Source organism: Nestor notabilis, unplaced genomic scaffold (assembly GCF_000696875.1).
Source record: "Nestor notabilis isolate BGI_N333 unplaced genomic scaffold, ASM69687v1 scaffold4485, whole genome shotgun sequence".
In the NCBI taxonomy this organism is placed as follows: domain Eukaryota; kingdom Metazoa; phylum Chordata; class Aves; order Psittaciformes; family Psittacidae; genus Nestor; species Nestor notabilis.
Window position 1 is genome coordinate 22967 of NW_009929673.1, and position 17234 is coordinate 40200.

Below are 17234 nucleotides of genomic sequence, written 5' to 3' on the forward strand. Positions count from 1 at the left end.
AGTGTAAAGCCTGCTGATGGCTGGGAAGCAACAAATTGTATTGTTTCTGTTGCCAGACATCAGTGTTGTGAATGCTAATATCTTGTTTCCTCTAGTCTAATGTGGAAAAAAAAAAAATGCACTGGGAGCTATAGGGAGAGGACATTAAAATTCCATGAATCCTTTTAACTGATGAACATGAACATTGTCAGGATGGTGGGAAGTGGCCAGAAGAAGGATGGCTCTCCTTTGTAAAGACTAAGCTGCCAAAAGTTAAAGTGGTTACAAAACACCAGTGGTCCAGATTTGCCAAGAGCCATGTTCTGCCTATCGCACTGAGCACTTCATTCCACATGAATAAGTTTCATGGAAACTGAGGGGGCTGCTGTGGAACTGAATTCTGCACAGCAAACCTGGGTTCAGTAATTAAGTCTCAAACTTTGTGCTGCAAAAATGTTTCAGTTGTGAATAACAAAGAGGAAGAATACTTTAATCTACAAGAGATACTCATGGGTTAGCTGGTGGTATTTGTAGGATGTGATCCAAAACCATTTAATGTCAATGGCTATCTTTCTGTTATATTCAGTGGAGCTGACCTACAGGGGACCTTATTATCATTTATCCTTATTAGTCAAGTTTAGTGTGATAGTGCCCAAGGGTGGGTGTAGGATGGCTCTCCTCTATTGTATATGCACAAAGGAGGCCATTTGGCCAACAGAGAACTTATGCTCTTAAAGAGAGAAGGCACAAGAGAAGAGCAACAGAGCATCATACCCTCCTGCTGATTGGGAAGGGGTAAGAAGAGAGGGAGGGCAAAATTAAAAGCTTGTATCCTGGTACAGAATAAAAGAGGTGGCAAAAGAAAAAATCCATCATAGTTGATATTCCCATGTGACAGTTTGTGAGTGGTTGGTTTTAGCAGTTGCTGGCTGGTTCCTGTTTTCTGCGTGTCCCAGACTCACTGCACGTGCATTCAGATAACCTGTCTGTGGTCTCAGCAGAACAAGTTAACTGAGGGCCTAAGCATCTGATCCTGATCTCACCAGCTTTAAAGAGTTTATATACCTTTAAGTTAAGCATGTGCTGAAGCGCTTTCCTAGTCTGGTATCAGGTACTCAGTACATGAGCCTGGAAGGGCATAAAGAGAGTTTGCACTGACTAGATTCTGGAAAGAAGCATTAAGTGTATGTGACTGGTGCAGCCGATCTGGAATATACCACAAACACCAGATTAATCTCATTTGAAAGCTTTGAATTAAATCTGTTTACTGTAGTGGAGCCTCCCACAGTTCTCCACCTTCTTTTTGTTTCCTGGTATATTTTCATTTGGGAAAGCTGCAGTGTGAGTGCCTTCTGTGTGCTCAACTGTATCGCGATACTGCTAAGTTTTTTGGTATTGCTGTTAAAAAGGAAACCCCAACATCGTTAGGTTTTCTCCCCTGCTCCTTTACATTGCCCTGAATGCATTCCTGGTTAGGTCTTAACCAAAACCTACTTACTTTCCTGTTTCTTATCCTTTCAGATTCTTCAAATGCAATGACTCAGCAGCTACAGGATGAATTTGACAGTAGTGTGGAGAATGCAGAAGCATGGATGAAGGCCATCCAAGAGAGACTGAGTATCAGTGACAACACCAAGGGACCTCGATCTGCCCTGGAAGCCAGACTGAGAGAGACTGAGGTAAGGGAAGAGTGATGTAGCATTTCAGAGGTGGCTGTCACTGCTGCTGTTGTTACAGTAGTTATTGCTGTGAACTCTGTTAGCTGGAAAACTGTTAGCTGCCCCTGTATTTGTACTGTGTAGATGGGTAGATCTGTATTCTTCCTAATTTTTCCATCTGCAAAATGTTTACAGACATTGCAGAAAAAGAGGATGGCAATTTGATGTCACAAGCTTCCAAGCTTTTCAGATTGGTATGGAAGAATAGCAGCAGGTTTGGCAGGTTAAAATGTTTACACTGTCCTATGAGCATGCTTAAATCTGAAACAATTGAGTTGCTGCTTGCAATTACCAGATAGTGATTTGCAGAAGTCCAGCATATAGTCTGAGAGAATTAGATCATGTTAGTGTTCCATCTCCTCCAGGACTCTGGCACTGATGGAGAAAGATTGCAGTGTCCTGGTAATGGGCTGTTCTAGAGTAATCCCCTTATCCTTTTCCATAAACCCCGATGATTAGAGGGTTTACAGGTCCCCTTTATAATCTGTCTAATGAAAAGTAATTTTTTTCTTTTTTTTTTTTTTCTGATTTTAGTTAATCTCTTGTATAACTTCTCACAGAGATCCCATTGCAGATTGTGCCTGCTCTCTTACTGTGATTTCACATTCATTAACTTCAGTTTCATTAGATGTTATCTTGGTCTCATAATCTCAGAGAATGAAACAATCCTGTTTGTCCCATCTCTGCCATTCATGAGCGAGTGGTGGTATGTCTATGATTAACATCAAAACTCTTTTTATACTTGTATTACCTTTAATTCAAACTAGTATGTTCTTTACATTAAATGGCCAGAATTTTCTCATCATTATTTACCCTGAAGTCTTTCTTTTTGTGTGTCTGCTCATGTTTGGACTGCCTCTTCTGAGATTTAACAACTCCAAAAAGACCCACATTGCAGGCTTACATGTCTTCAGCCTTTTTCCTTAACTCATTGAACTCATTGGTTCATTGAACACTGGATCTTGCCTCTGACATAATGTAGACTTCTAGGAGTGATGGATGATGGCTAGACTTCCATGTCAGTCATAAAATATCTGAAGTACTTCCACTTGGTCTAGAGATTTATTTCTGCTCTTAAATGATTTTCACCCATTCTTTTTTGTCTGGGAAGCTGATATGTGCAGTCTCAAAATGTGTGCAACAGACATGGGAACTTGAGTAGGAGAGTGCATTCATAGCAGAGAGAACAAGACATAAGGTTTTGAGGTTTGTGGTGATTTAATATGGCCTGAACTGAAGCCTGTTGACTTCTGTGGGCTTTGGAGGAGGCCTGTAACGTGAAAAAAATCATGTTAGAAGATTTTTTTCCATTTGGACTTTGGGAATTCATAATTCTAAAGAGTAATAAGCATCTGTTCTCTCTTCCCGTGTGTTCCTTATCCACCTCCTGCTCCCTCATCCTGCCTTCTTTCTGGGCCTGGCTTCCCTGTCCAGCTCACATGTCCTCATGGTGTGCTTGCTGCTTCACCTATTGGCTGTTTCCAAATGTAGTGATCGTTTTTCAGTTCCTTTTTTACATCTGGTTTGCCTTTTTGGTTGATTGGTTGTTTTTTTGGTTTTTTTTGTTTTTTCAGTACTTCCTGTAGTTTATTTTCTGTTGGTCTGTTAATGAAAATGCCAGCCAAAGATAGCAAACATTTAAAAAACAGATTTGAAAAGTGTACAGCCACTGCTTTCTCTCTGGCTGATATTTGCTTTCACTTGTTGGAAAAATGTCAGGCTTAGAATACAGTTTTACTCCTAAATTTTTCCTGCTGGATGATAGCTATGGCTTTTATTTTCTTTCTTTGCTCTAACCTTTGCCCTGCTTTCCTGGATTCTTTTAATCACACTTTTCATAGTAGATAGTTCATCCAAACACCTGTTTGAACATCACATGCAGATGTGCTGTGTACATGCCAGAACATTTTTTTTCTCAGAATGCGAGACTGGAAATCAAAGGCTTGTGATTTGGTCTCACCTTTGCAATAACAGACGTGATCTTTTTGAACAAATCCTATAGACCTAATCTTTCCAAAAGTAGTTGCTGATTTTGAACCCCTCAGTGTTCTAATTATAGAAGCCTTTTCCTTCAAACTTGAAAGCTACAGCTTGCTGGGAGTTTGTGAAAGAACAGCAGAAAAAGATAAGCTGATGGTATGAGAAATTTGGATAAAGTGATGCTGAAAGCTGACATCCAAGTTGGGACCTAATTGATCTGTTGCATTGTACAGAACATGTGCTAATTTTCCATTTCTGGGTAGATGAGGAAAGCGTACTTAAAATTAGATGGAGTAACTTTCAGTTCCTGGCATTCCAGTTTATGTAAGATACACTTTTTCACCAATTCATAACTTAGCAATTTAAGGTCAAAGCAAAATTTGGCAGCAGGCAAAAAATTCCACTAGTTAATTTCTCTTGGCTTGTTTTCTGAGCCAACTTTTATTTGCAGTAGGAAGCCTTTTTAATATGCTTCATGATTTTTATAGTAGAGTTTAAAACTGAGATGTTGCAGTGTACCCCTGTGGAGATTGCCTCTATGCTTTGTCCCAGGTGAGAGAGAACAACTGACATGTGGCAACATAGTGGTATAACTTTGTAACAGCAATGGAAATACAGCCACAGATACTTGATAGAAGATGACCTGGTTTTTGTAATTAAATATTTTTCAACTGCTACATGGTTTTAAGTTAAATTAAGTCCTTTATGATCTTTAAGAATAAACAAATCTGAAGAAAAGTTCATACTTTCAGGAGAAGTTTTGCAGCAGGGACTTCAGAATTCCTGCGTAAACCCAAAGTTTAAGTTTCGTCAATTTATACTTGCTTTCTTTTCATGCTTTCAATCCCATTTGTTTTTCGTATAGAAAATACGTGCACTGGAACCAGAAGGCAGCTTGAAAATTGACTTGATTCTTGTGAAGGCAGATGCTGCCCTTCGCAGCATCAGTGAGGATAAGAAGCATGAGATACTATCTAAACTGAAAGACATTAAAGCCTTGTGGGAAGAGACAACCATATACATTACTCACTGTCACAGGTAAGACAAACATACTTTCTGTTGTGTTGAAGCAGTTGTCTCATGCAGTGCTTTCATAAAGTGCTTCCTGCCTCTCTCTGATGCCTGGATTGTAGATAGCAATCACTGCTAATCCCAGTCCCACAAGCATATTGGGGACTGTGTGGGAAGAGAGGGTCAGTGGGACCTCGGTGCTCTCTGCCTTCACAGCCTAGTCCATCTCGTGGCCAGGAATGATGAGTTTGGCCAGGCATAGAGGCCTTGTACAGCATATTTTCTCCCTAGAGCAGAGAAGCCCTGGGAAGCGAATCTGGACCCTCTGAGGTCAGAGCAGCTTAAAATTGCTGAGAACCATGTCCTTTGCTTTCAAGGCTTTATGAGCTTTTCAATCTCTACTGCTCTCATAATTTCATCTAACTCATCTCTCTTGCTGTCCCCAACAGCCGTATTGAGTGGGTGTGGCTGCACTGGAATGAGTACCTGAAAGCCCAAGATGAGTTTTACACATGGATTCACAACATGAGTGTGACCTTGGAGCCTGACATTGAGTTGCAGCTTGGCTTAAAGGAGAAGCAGTGGCAGCTGAGCCACGCTCAGGTTCTGCTGAATGATGTCTTAAATCAGTCAGTCCTTCTGGAAAGACTGCTAGAGGAAGCTGCTTCCTTGTTCAGGAGGATAGGTGAATCCAGCGTTGATTAGAATGTGCAGAAGAAAATGAAGGTGGAATATGAAAAAATCAGGGAACAAGCTGAGGTACACCTATAAAGAGTGGGAGGTGTTCAGTTTTCACCAATATGCAGTATTGTTTGCTGTCTGCTTCTTGAGTGATGTGGCTTACCTAGTAGGATTGCAAAAAGAAACAGAGCTGAGCACCCCTGTTCTTTCAGTCAGTGGACTGTTTTCACAAGTTGGCATGTCCCAAGATAAGCTGTTAATTGTGATGCTCTTACACTGTACTTTATAGTAATGTTGTTGTAAACTAACTGCAAGCTTCTTGCTGTGACCTAGTGTATACTGGTTTAGGTAATCTGTATAAATTTTGAATTGTTCCTCATCTTTCAACACATTAGTGATTTATTTTTTTTTGGGGGGGGGGGGGGTTTTTGTTTTGGTTTGGTTTTTTTTTTGGTGTTGTTTTTTTTTCTTTTTTGTGGGTTTTTTGTTTTGGTTTGGTTTTTGGGGTTTTGTTGGTTTTTTCTGTTGTTGTTGTTGTTTGTTTGTTTGGTTTGGTTTGGGTTTTTTGTTTTTGTATAACCAGATGAGAAGTACCCATTCCTGAAGCCAGGGAATATTACATGCACACACCCTTGTTGGAGGAAGTAGCATTAGTCCAGATCCAGAGTTGCACTCCCTGTCTGCTGAACTGGGAAACACTGAGCTGGTAACCAGCTGTGGCCCGACACTGAGCTCAACTACCCAGTTTCAGTAATCTGAAAGATTTTCACTGCACACAGATAATAATTCTTGCCTGATGACAATCTTCCAGCTTGAACAGTTGTTAGATACCCTGGTGTAGGACATCCTGGTTCATCTTTCAGTGCCAGTGATTTCCTTTGACCCTATTCCTGGATAAAGATTCCAGATAAGGCTCATACTTTTCACTTCTAGAACTTGCGTAAAGACAGGATTGGACCACGTGGCATAGCTGAGGGGCAGACCTCTGTAGGTGAGAAGAATTCAGTTTCTTACTAGACTGTATCAATAGAAATCTTCAAAAGAATATTTGAAATACATAGACAGACACATCTTTCCCAAGCATATAGAGATCAAAATCTAGTCAGTCTCACAGTGGTTTCCAGGAATTCCATAGGCTGGAATTACCTGGTGCAAATACAAATGATTTTCACTACATTGGTTCTGCTATCTGCCTCTGTCATAATGTTGCTTTTTATTTGTTCCCACACCTACACCCCAGTCCAGAACTGAAGTTTGACAGTGATGTATACTTTCCCTCCGGGTGCTGTTGTACAAGGTTAGCTTCAGATGACACTGGCAGAACACCACATTGGGATGCTTGTGCCATTGCTCTGCTTGCTCTACACATACTTTTTCAGTAAAGTAAAGCAGCCTGAACCCCAAAGCAATGAAAAACCTCCTGAGCTGGCACCTTCTGTGAGCATGAAATTCAGATAGTTTTTAGCCATAAAAATAAAACTCTTAGTAAGTCTCTCCAAAAAACAGAGTATATTTGGAAATGCTGTAACTGCACAGAAAGGCTGTAAAGGCACCAACAGACTTGAGCCTCAATGCTGATTTATTTCTAGAGGTAGATCTCTTGATTACAAGGTAACTAGATTTATGAATAAGAAGGTTTCTGGGAATTCAGGTGTTGTCTATCTAGATTGCCACTTAAAATTCTCATTTACGCCCTTCTAACCAGGATTTGTCTTTGGTTTTGAAGCAGGAGACAGTCATTAACTAGTTTAATAAGGCAGTCCATTCAAACAAGTCATTTGAATACTCAGAGCCAGAATGTGACCTCTTTGAGAGTGGTTTTACATGCTGGTGGATACATGACTTGGATACATGCTGGTGTAAATGAGATCAGGAAGTGGCTCATAGTACTTAGACAAAATATGTCTTTATGTCTCCTGCTAACTGAGACACTAGTAAAAGCTTTTCTTTGGCATTGGTTACAAATACCACATTTCATAGAAGGATTGAGTTAGAGAATCCAGCTAAGAAATCCCTCTTTCAGGAGGTATGGAACAAAGAGAGTTGGGAAGCCTTGGATTTTGCAACTGAAGTAAATGTAGAGTTCATTAGCTAATGCCAAGGTAATGGGCACCTTGGGAATCATGTTGGAAAGCACAACACTTGTTAGAGAAACCCTGCTACCTCTTCCAACAGGAGGGAAGAATGAATGGAAGAGACACAGACATTGTAAGCAGGTTGTTCGGGCCCCTCACATGATGAGAGGCCAGGCTAAATGTGACTCGCAGATGCCAGCTGAATGCCTGAGCTGCCTCCCAGAGGAGGCTCGCTGGTGTTTGTAGATTGCACTTGTGTTTGAAGAGCATTTTTAGATCCCGTGCAGTTGTCCAGCTCTGTCAGAAGGCAAGCTCTTAGACAGTGTTTCTTAAATGGTTTGCCTGTGACATTGCTTCTCGGGTATGAGCAAATGGTGGAGATTTTTTTTTTCTTAGTACTAACATGTGTCCTCATCATTCCCAAATTTTAAAAGCGCGTAATTTGCTTTTAATTACATTGACAGCAATATTAGATGTGGCAGCCATTTCCTATGTGCTTTCTCTTGCCTAGTAAAATAACAGTATGCAGAGATAGATGGCTGTGGGTTTTAGCATAAATGATGACTGAAGATGGTAAGAAAAGTTATGATATATGGTATGTTTTAATACATTATATTTAGTCAAATATATTGAATATGTGTGAGTACATCAAATGAATTTGTCTGTGTTGTCTCTCTTAACTGAAACCTAGATATTTATAATGCCAACCCTCATGTACCCTAGAGCTAGGACTAAAAGCACCACCAGGAAGGACTGCAGAAGCTTTCTGTAATCTGCTTTAGATGCCATAGAGGGATTTGAAGCAGGAACTTCCTTTACATACTCTAGACTGCCTTCCAGAGGAGGCTTGTTTGGCTTTACTGACTGTAAGGAGATATTAGTGGAGAGGGTTTCCTCTGCCTCTGTGTCCACCCTCCTTGAGTACCTGGGGCTGGACATATCCTGCCCAGACACATCTCTTCCTCTGCAGCTCATGGCAAACTCATTATTTTCCTGTCAGTGCTCTCACTCTTTCCAGGGCCATGTGCTTGCTTAATGTCTCCTCACATTAACCAAGTGTATGTGGAGATTGAGTTTAATGCTGTCCTGCTCCCTGATCAGCTAATCTAACAGAAGTGAGTGATACTCTGTTTTGCCTCATTAGGAAGCTTCCCTGCCTAACCTTTTGGGGGGGTGGGGAGGCCTCAGCCAGCTTTTTGTAAGCCTTTTGTTTGACAGCACAGTTTGTCTAGATCCGTGACACCTCTTGCTTGACCTCATGGACTAGCAGGAGTGTCCAAACTGTGTGGTTCTTTGTTGTGGCTGAATAGCCTGGGCAGGGGTGGGTCATTTTGACTTCCTTTTTAACCCTCTATATATTAATGTAAGACTTCTGGGTTTAATAATAGCTCCACTTTTATTCTTATCTCCTCCTTTTGGAGCTTCTGTCAGTGCAACAAATTAGCCTGATTCCTTGGAATCCATAAGCTTGGGCTGACTTGTTTCACTTCTGTGTTTGGCCGGTTTACACTGCTATAAAGTTGCATTCTTCAAGTCCCTAACATGAGGTCAAAGTATGAATCATTCAACCAGTACGCACTTCTGCAGATTTGAGAATCAAGGCAAGGGGATGTAGCAAACAGATGAGGTGTTTTGCTGGAGGCATCTTGGCCACAGAAGCCTGCAGTCATAATTCTGCTTTTTGGTCTCATCCAAATGCATTTTTCTATAGATGGTGCTGTTAAAGGTTCTAGTAAGTGGGCAGTATTTCATCCTCCATGGGAATCAGTTGTCCCTTAGCTGTCCCTCTTTTGTACCGAGGCAAGTCAACTAACTTTAGGGGAGTCACTCTGGATTTGTACCAGTCAGCAGAGATTGCAGTGGCAGTGTGGAAAAGAGGCTGGTGTCATGCCACCAGGAGAATGGTGGCTTGTACTGCACTACAGGCATAATCTGTCCCAAAGGGGAATGGAAAGTCCCATAGGGACTGCCATGCCACAGCACACGGGAGGTCCTATGGTGACTGATGTTCATGCTGCCCTGCTGCTGGCCTGGATGGAGATATGCTGACAGAATGGCAATGGCCCACTGCCACCTAAGGCAGATTGACAGATGTGGCAACATGCTGAGAGCCTCACAGAGACAAGGGAGATTCAGAGGGGACTTGAAATTCTGTCCACCACTGCAGCTATCACCCTGCTCTCTATGGAGGGCAGCTACAGTGAAGCTCAGAGGCATGAAATGTGTCCCATATTAGTCAAAATGAAACTCAGCCTGTTGTGTGTGACAGCAAAGCCTTTCAAGAGTGCTGCAAGCACTAAATGGATTGCACAAGGAACAATTTTTTATTAAGGTAACCATAGTGTACCTCAGTTGCTCTCCATGCCAACTGATGAAGGGCAAGAAAAAATCATTCTGCTTTCATAGGAAATAATATTCAGGTTAGATATTGTATTAGTGAAACAACAGAGCAGGATTCCTTGTGATTTGTGTAAAATTCTCTTCAGCAAGACCTAAGCTTCAGCTGACAAACAGGGATAGCCTAGGCAAATGTTATTCTTGGCTTGTTGTGAGCGTGTCAGACTGGATCAGCAGGGAGCAACTCGGCCCCTGTAAGTTCAGGAATTGGTTATAGGGTGCACACTCAGTCACTCAGAAAATGAAACCTGCTTCCCATAGGCTTAAATTTGCTTCCAGGGTCTGTGATATCACCACAGGATAGTTTGTAATCTGCTAATTGAATAAGTATGAACGTTTCCAGTCTTCGTAAAAGCAGATGGTCACTTTCTGTAGAGCTTGCTTAAATAATGAACACTTTAAAACAATGTGCATGCATGCCCCTAGTAGTCTCTTTTATTTTCAAGAGCTAGGCAAAGTCAGTCTGTTGTGTGCTCATCTTTATTTTTAACCAGCAGGGGGAACAACTGCTTAGTAAAACTAAAAAAGTAAGTAAAAAAACAGGGTGAAAGCCAGAAACTGACTTCTTTCTCTTTTCTTTTTCTAATGGGATACTAGGAAATTTTGGAAAGGAGAGGCTAGAAACTAACCTGAGACGACCTTGCAATTTGTCTGCTTGGAGACTAGCCATTGAAAGCCTGCAGCATGACCCAGACGGGGACAAGCCTTTACGTGGTTTTGTGTTCTGTTTCTTGAGATGAATTCTGAATTCTTCTGGAGGCCAAGTGCTATCAGAGCTAGTGGAAAGGGACTCTTGTTTATAAATTGTGTTACAATGTAAAGGAAAAAGAGCCAGATAAGCACTGTCCTTACAGCTTGTGATGTGTCTTGTTACAGAACAGAGTGAACCTGCTTAAGAAGATAACCAAGGAACATGAGCAGTACAGCGCTAATGTCAACCAGTTTCAATCGTGGCTGAATGGTGTGACGGAAAGATTAAACTGTTGCATTGGAGAAGCAACCAAGTCTTCGGCAGAGGACAAGTTAAAGGCACTGCAGGTCCTTCAACAATATAATTCTAACAAGGAGCTAGGATTGTGTGTTCTTTCTTTATACCCTTATATGTTTCTCAAACCACACAAGAGTGTACTTGGGAAAAGAATTACACAAATAAAATAAGGTGTGGTTTTAACATGGGCTGGAAGAAGAGTTGTATCAGGTCCTAAAACTGTTAGTACACATGGTTCTTCCAACTGTAAAGTCACAGGCTGGTCTGTTTTATTTCTTGTAAAGCCTCATCTCCTATGGTTATGTGATTCTTTGAGAATCTTGCCCTTTAAACTTGTTTAAATGAGTGATATTTGGTAATCATGATCCAAATAAAGCCTGAAGGTTCACAGGTTTTGAGAGTTTAGAGACAGTGATAAATATACCAGTTTTAAGAAGTGTATCCGATATTTTGGTGCCACTGCCTAAATTCTTTAGCTTTAAATCTCTCAGAGATCTGGCTGTAACAGTTCCTTAGTGCCTGTAGCTCCTGTTGTCTTTGTCAGGGACCTCAGATGACAAGCATTTATGAAAATCAAGCCAATATTTTCAGAATTGTGGCAGTTAGTATTACTCAGAAGGCAAATGACCAGCCCTGGCTTCTGGTCACTTGAAAAGAGACATACTTTGAAATAAGAAGGTAAGAACAAAGTATAAGAAGGTAAGAACAAAGAACAACCAGGAGAGGCAGACTTTTTTTCCGCTATTGCTTGCAGCTTTTCCCCCAACTTCCCATTCCTGCAGCTAATCTTTATTTAACTTTTTTCTGCAGGAAATTGCCAAAAACATTAGGAACGGTGGGAAGAAATTGGACCACCTTGAAAATGAGTGTGCAAATGTGATTGAGAATACCTCCCCACTCGGAGCTGAGAGAATGAAGGATGAACTCGAAATGCTAAGAAAAGCCTTGGAGAAGTTGAAACTGCTGCATAGTGAGGAGGAGGAGAGATTGCTCAAGATCCAGGAGTCAGAAAGTGCCTATGAGTCCCAAGCCAGACAATTAGAAGCAGACATCAAGGTGTTGAGAAAATATCTACAGAAACTAGAAAATCACCTAGAGCCTGGGGAAGGGGAGAAGACTGAAGATGAGTTTGTAACCTTGTGGAGAAAATGCAATGTAAGTTGTTATCCTTCATGTGTCTAAAACAAGCAGGATCAAGCGTAGCCATAGATTGAACATGCATGGTCACATCGAACAGGTGCCTGTTCTACTGATTAATGGTGGTAAGGAAAGAGTATGATTGTGTATGAAACAGACCAAGGAAATGTGAATAGCTACAATGGAATCAACTAATCTAACCTTTATCTCACTCTGCACAGAGCAGGGTTGGAACATGTGTTGGAGTTTGTCTTGAGTTCAAAGGGACCATATGCAAAAAGAGCACAATACAGAGCAAACAATACAATTTGCTCTACTTAAAAAGAAGCAAGAAAATAATGTCTGACTGTATATACAAATTCATACACACACACACATATTCATCTATTTCTGGAGTACTTGGTAAGACCATTTCTATATTCTATCTTTCATCTGTGTAAGGTGTATTCCTGTATTCCTTTACCAGAAGAGACATCTTTAATTCTACAAAGTCCCAAGTTTATAATAATCCAGTATTTATACTAAAATCAATCTGTTGCAAAAATGAGTGCAAAAAGTTTGTCATGCGTAATATAGATAAAAATCTTTGCCAGTCATTTCCTCTTGAGGGCTGTTTTTGCATTTATTATCTCTTCTCAAAATGCCTTTCATTGCAATTTGTATGTCTAGAACTCAGCAGGACTAGCTAGGAAAAGTATATGCAAAAAAGGATCCACAAAATACTGACTGGTTCAATCCAGCTACATTTACATAGGGGTTTTTTTTGTTGGTTTTGTTGACCTAAATCACCCTAAAATTAACATGCTGTATATGTGAGTCTGAGAAAGACCTGTTCATGCAAACAGATGCAGTTAAGTCTGCTCCAAAAATGCATCTCATGTTTTATACCGCAATCAGTGAGCTGAGACTGGACCTGTTTGTGATTCACTCAGTGAACTCTGCAGATCAGACAGGGATGATAGGCACTGTGAAAAGAGGAGAGAGAGCTTGTGGGAACAAAACTGTTTCTGAGAATGTTTTCTGCTTTAGCAAGGTTTGTATTCCATACAACCAGGAAAAAGGGCAGCAGCAGAAAGGGTATGTGTGAACACCCTGAGAGACAGCCTTATCTCTTCATGTGCCAAACACTAAATGAGGTGTAAACTATTAATTGTTTTTATGATTAAGGCAACGAAAGCAGCTCTGGCTGCAGAAGAGTCCAATGTCGAGAGGCTGAAGGCTCAGCTTAAGGAACTGCTACGGTTTTCCCAAGATGTGCAGCCACACACTGAGAGTGTTGTATCTGCAATACAGCAGTACCAAAGGTAGTGGGAAGTCTGATTATGGGTGGGGGTGGTGGGGAGGAATTGCCTCTCAGACACTGAAAGCATTAACAAGGACCTAAGAAAAAAGTAATGTATCATCCAATTGTAGGTGACTGGTAGAAAAGAAAGGCTTCTGCTAATTACATCTGCCTCCACATTGCAGTAAACCTGTAATGTTAGCCATTTGCTAGGAGCTGTAAGCTGCTGGCTATTTTCAAGCAGTAATCTTGTATCATTAATGTTGTGTATGGTTTGAAGAAAATCAGATTGTTGGCACCTAATTTGATCATCTTAGCATTTTATAATAATAATTTATGTATTTTGCTTACCTTTTATGACAGCAACTAGAAATTCAGGACAAGAGCTATAGTAGTAAACGGTTCAGAAGAATTATGACACTCCCTTGTTGAGTTCGTGGTGGTGATTCATCAGCCTTAGCAATTATTTGGCAGAGTTTATTCCCTTTCTCTTGCCAGCGTATATGCATGATTCCTGTTTTCAACTTGCCTTGGGTTGGAAACTCTGAAAGTTTAGCCTCTCCCCAGACTTAAGCATTTCCGTTTCCAGGCTGCCTGGAATCAGGAAGTAAAGAAGCTGCAGCAAACTTTGCAAACTAGAAGGAAGGAGCTTTTTTTTTAAGGAAAAAGAAAGGTCAGTTTTTTTACTGTATTCAAGCTTATCTTCCTCTGTTGAGTGCACAGTATGCTGTCCTGCTGGAAGGGTTATAGGTCGTTATGGGAAAGGATTTCAGTTTAAAAACTAACAAGTAAACGCTGTTGAAAGAGCAACAGAAGAGGCAGGGGACTTGCCTCTGAGTAGAAAATGGCAGCTGCTCTTTTGCCAGCTCCTGTCTAAGGCTTCTTTTCGAAGTCTGGCAGCTTCACGCTGAGCCTTGCAGGGGCAGCAGAGCAAATGGCAAAGAACGTGTAATGTTAGAACTTTCTATTTGTGGAGCTTTTGCCCTCTGCAAGCTTGCCTTTGTTTAGCTCCATAATGTCCCACTGACACAGGTAAGATTATTGGGTTTGGATTTATAGAAAGGCAGTATTAATCTTGATTGGCATTGCTCTTGCCAACCTGTTTTGTGAATTTGTAGGATACTGTTCCCATGTGAGCATATAGTTTGGGTTTCATTCTGCTGTATCAAATAGGATTCTGCAAACTGGGACATCAGGAAAGCTGAGAAAAACAGGAGGCAGCTGCATGGGGTGTGTCACTGCTAGGCCTTGTTACTCAGTGGTGTTTTGGATAAGCCTTTGTAAGAGAAGCCTGGATGTTTAGTGAATGTGTGCTGATTTTTGATTATTTTTTTTTTTTTTAATATTTATACACACTTATAGCTGTGCATGTATGTGTATGCATACATAGAAATACAAAGCTTTTATCAGACTCACCCATGTATATTAATATAAATACTACTACTGGTTCAGCAAAATTTAAAAAAATTGTATCTGAAAAAAGTGTTTTCCTCTTTTTGCAGGTAACAGTGAGCAAAGATTTCTTAATGTAATTTTTTAAAGGAATAAAGACTTGATAATATGTAAAAAAATGCAGGCAACTAAAGTTAAATTCTAGACACTCTTGTCTTGTTCCTCCCATCAGTCAGTGAGGCAACTCCAATGATTTGTTAAATCATGCTGGTGATGACGAGCAGCCAAGAACGATCACATACGAGGGGAGACTGCTGGCTGCTAGAAAGGCAAAGTAATTCCTGATACACAGTTGCGCAAGACACAAATGTGTCTTATGGTCTCTAAATAAAGTTTTGTTGGTTGTCTCTGACTGAGCAGCTGTCTGTATGCCACACCAGGCTCAAACAATAAGAAAGTCTGAGGCTTTTGCATCGGATACAGTTTACACATGAGTATTGTGTTAATTCATGCCTTGATGAATAGGATGTTTGAACTTGGATTTCTTGTAATCCTTCTCTTGGCTGTCACTTTCCCCTTGCAGTGTTAGAGGCAAGACATCTAAAATGAGCACTGATACAGAAACCGAACTGAGAAGACTCTTCCAAAATCCCTTACTAGATTTTGAACGGTGGAAGCCATCAGTCCAGATGCTCCTGGAGACTCCAGAGCCAGCACTGGCTCACATTGAGGTAGCAAACCTGTTACTAAGTTCAGAAACGGATTCTTGGTTTGTGTTCGCCCAAGCTTTGCCAGCAGCTGCCTCTCTACAGCTGCTAGACAGAAGCAGCTGGAAGGGTGTTTGCAGTATAGCAGGAACCCCTAAAGTATGGAAGTCAATACTTAGCTCTAGCTGTAGCAGAGTGCCTTACTTTCTTCCCTTAACTGGAGTTGTCAACTGAATAGACTGAATTAAAGTGCTAGATACCTTTAACAATGATGATAATATTGTTTAGCATTACCCAGATCTCCCTGGAAGTCTGTGGACTCTGTTAAGAACTGTATGGTAATACAGTCATGGGATTATAATGCATGATTTCTGCATGTGCCTAGCAAGCTGCTTTCGTTATTTTGTCATCCTTGTGATCTCCAGAATAAATGTGTCTGTGAACAGGGATGGAGTTTATCCTTGGGATAAGCATTCAAGCTGTCCTTTCTGTTGGTTGTTTAGGCCTCTTCTCTGCACAGACAACTCTTTCCATAGTACAGCTTTCCTCTATTTCTGTTCACAAAATGGATGCAGCCCTGGTGCTTCTAACATTATCAGGAAGACTTTTCCTTAAACTGGGCACTGTCCAGGTACCTTCTGTTACCCCTTGTTGGCCCAGCATGCTGTTTTTACCCGACTTTGTCGTACTACTTTGGTTGTGTGACTTGTGTGAGAATAATATGGTTGTATGATTTTTAATTTTCTTGGTATAATTTCACTGGAAGAATTTTTCTCCTTTAGGCTGCTCTAGCTGAAAGCTCCCGCTTCAAAGAGAAGTTCATGACATTACAGCTGAAGAAGGATTTGCTAAACAATGTCCTTGGTGAGGAAAAAGCAAAGACTTTTCTGCAAGAAGTAGCTGAAGCTTCAAAGAAGAGAGAAATTCTCCATGAAAGTCTGCTGCAGAGCAAGAGGAAAATCCAGGTGAGCTTCAAAGCCCATATACAGTCTTCTCCTGTGACAATGATCAATCTTTTACTCAGCCAGTTACATCAGTATAAATTTAGTACTAACCAGTTGGGCCCAATACCTTTTTCTAGGTTGATCAAATATTCAAATAAATTTGTGGTCTGTTGCATAGTGTAGCTTGGTGTTTGTTCTGAGTATGAAATGGACATTGACAAAAGATAATGCCAAAGGATGTATATTGAATGCTGTATCTTTTTTCTTCTTTCTCCATCTACAATTTACTATCGCAACATAAGCACTTTGATGCTGGTTTCGCACCTTTGCAGAAGAAATTATCTGCCATCAGAGCTAAATTGGATCTAGAGAAGGAACAGAAGCCTGACCTCTTGGGTAAAAAGACACAACTCCAGAGACTTCAGGTACATTATAGTAATGTTCGGCTGTGATATCCTCAGTTAATTGTGGTCCTGTTTGTTCATATTTTATTAGCATTAGGAATTCAGTCCCTTGTCTCTGCCATTTCATTTGGTCTAGTTTATAGCATGGAGTAAATTAAATTAAAGCAATGCAGCTGAAGAACTGGCAAATTGGGCTTGCGGGAAGGAACAAGCAGCTGGAAGCTGTTGGTCCCACACCTTTTTGGGCTAGTTTTATTGCTAAAATAAATTGTATCCTGATATTTCCCATTGGGAGTGAAACTGCAAAGATAACCTGAACCAATCTAACTTTCTTCAAAAGCAGGGAGTTCCCATTGTCCTGTGTCCTTCAGCATTCCTCCCCCTTTCTGCTGTTTACGTCCATCACAGCTTTGACATGTGCTGCATTTACTCCACAGGCTGATTGAAATGGCCAAGTTAAGAAGAAAAAAAAAAAAGATTATGATTTTCCACTCGGTTAGTGTTTTGAACTGGTTCAGCCAAGGGCCCAATATGCACAC

At 40.8% G+C, this 17234-nt stretch overlaps 1 protein-coding gene across 1 annotated transcript in view; it reads left to right on the forward strand.

Moving 5' to 3' along the window:
• Positions 1-1505: 1505 nt before the first annotated feature.
• The window catches only part of SYNE3 (spectrin repeat containing, nuclear envelope family member 3), a gene marked incomplete at its 3' end in the record, with an annotated part of 18405 nt that continues 2676 nt past the window's right edge, over positions 1506-17234 (forward strand). Inside the window, 9 exon segments of the mRNA XM_010015086.1 lie at positions 1506-1658; positions 4543-4715; positions 5138-5447; positions 10718-10879; positions 11640-11984; positions 13134-13270; positions 15224-15371; positions 16130-16312; positions 16573-16716. Coding sequence (XP_010013388.1) covers positions 1515-1658; positions 4543-4715; positions 5138-5447; positions 10718-10879; positions 11640-11984; positions 13134-13270; positions 15224-15371; positions 16130-16312; positions 16573-16716 — 1746 coding nt within the window.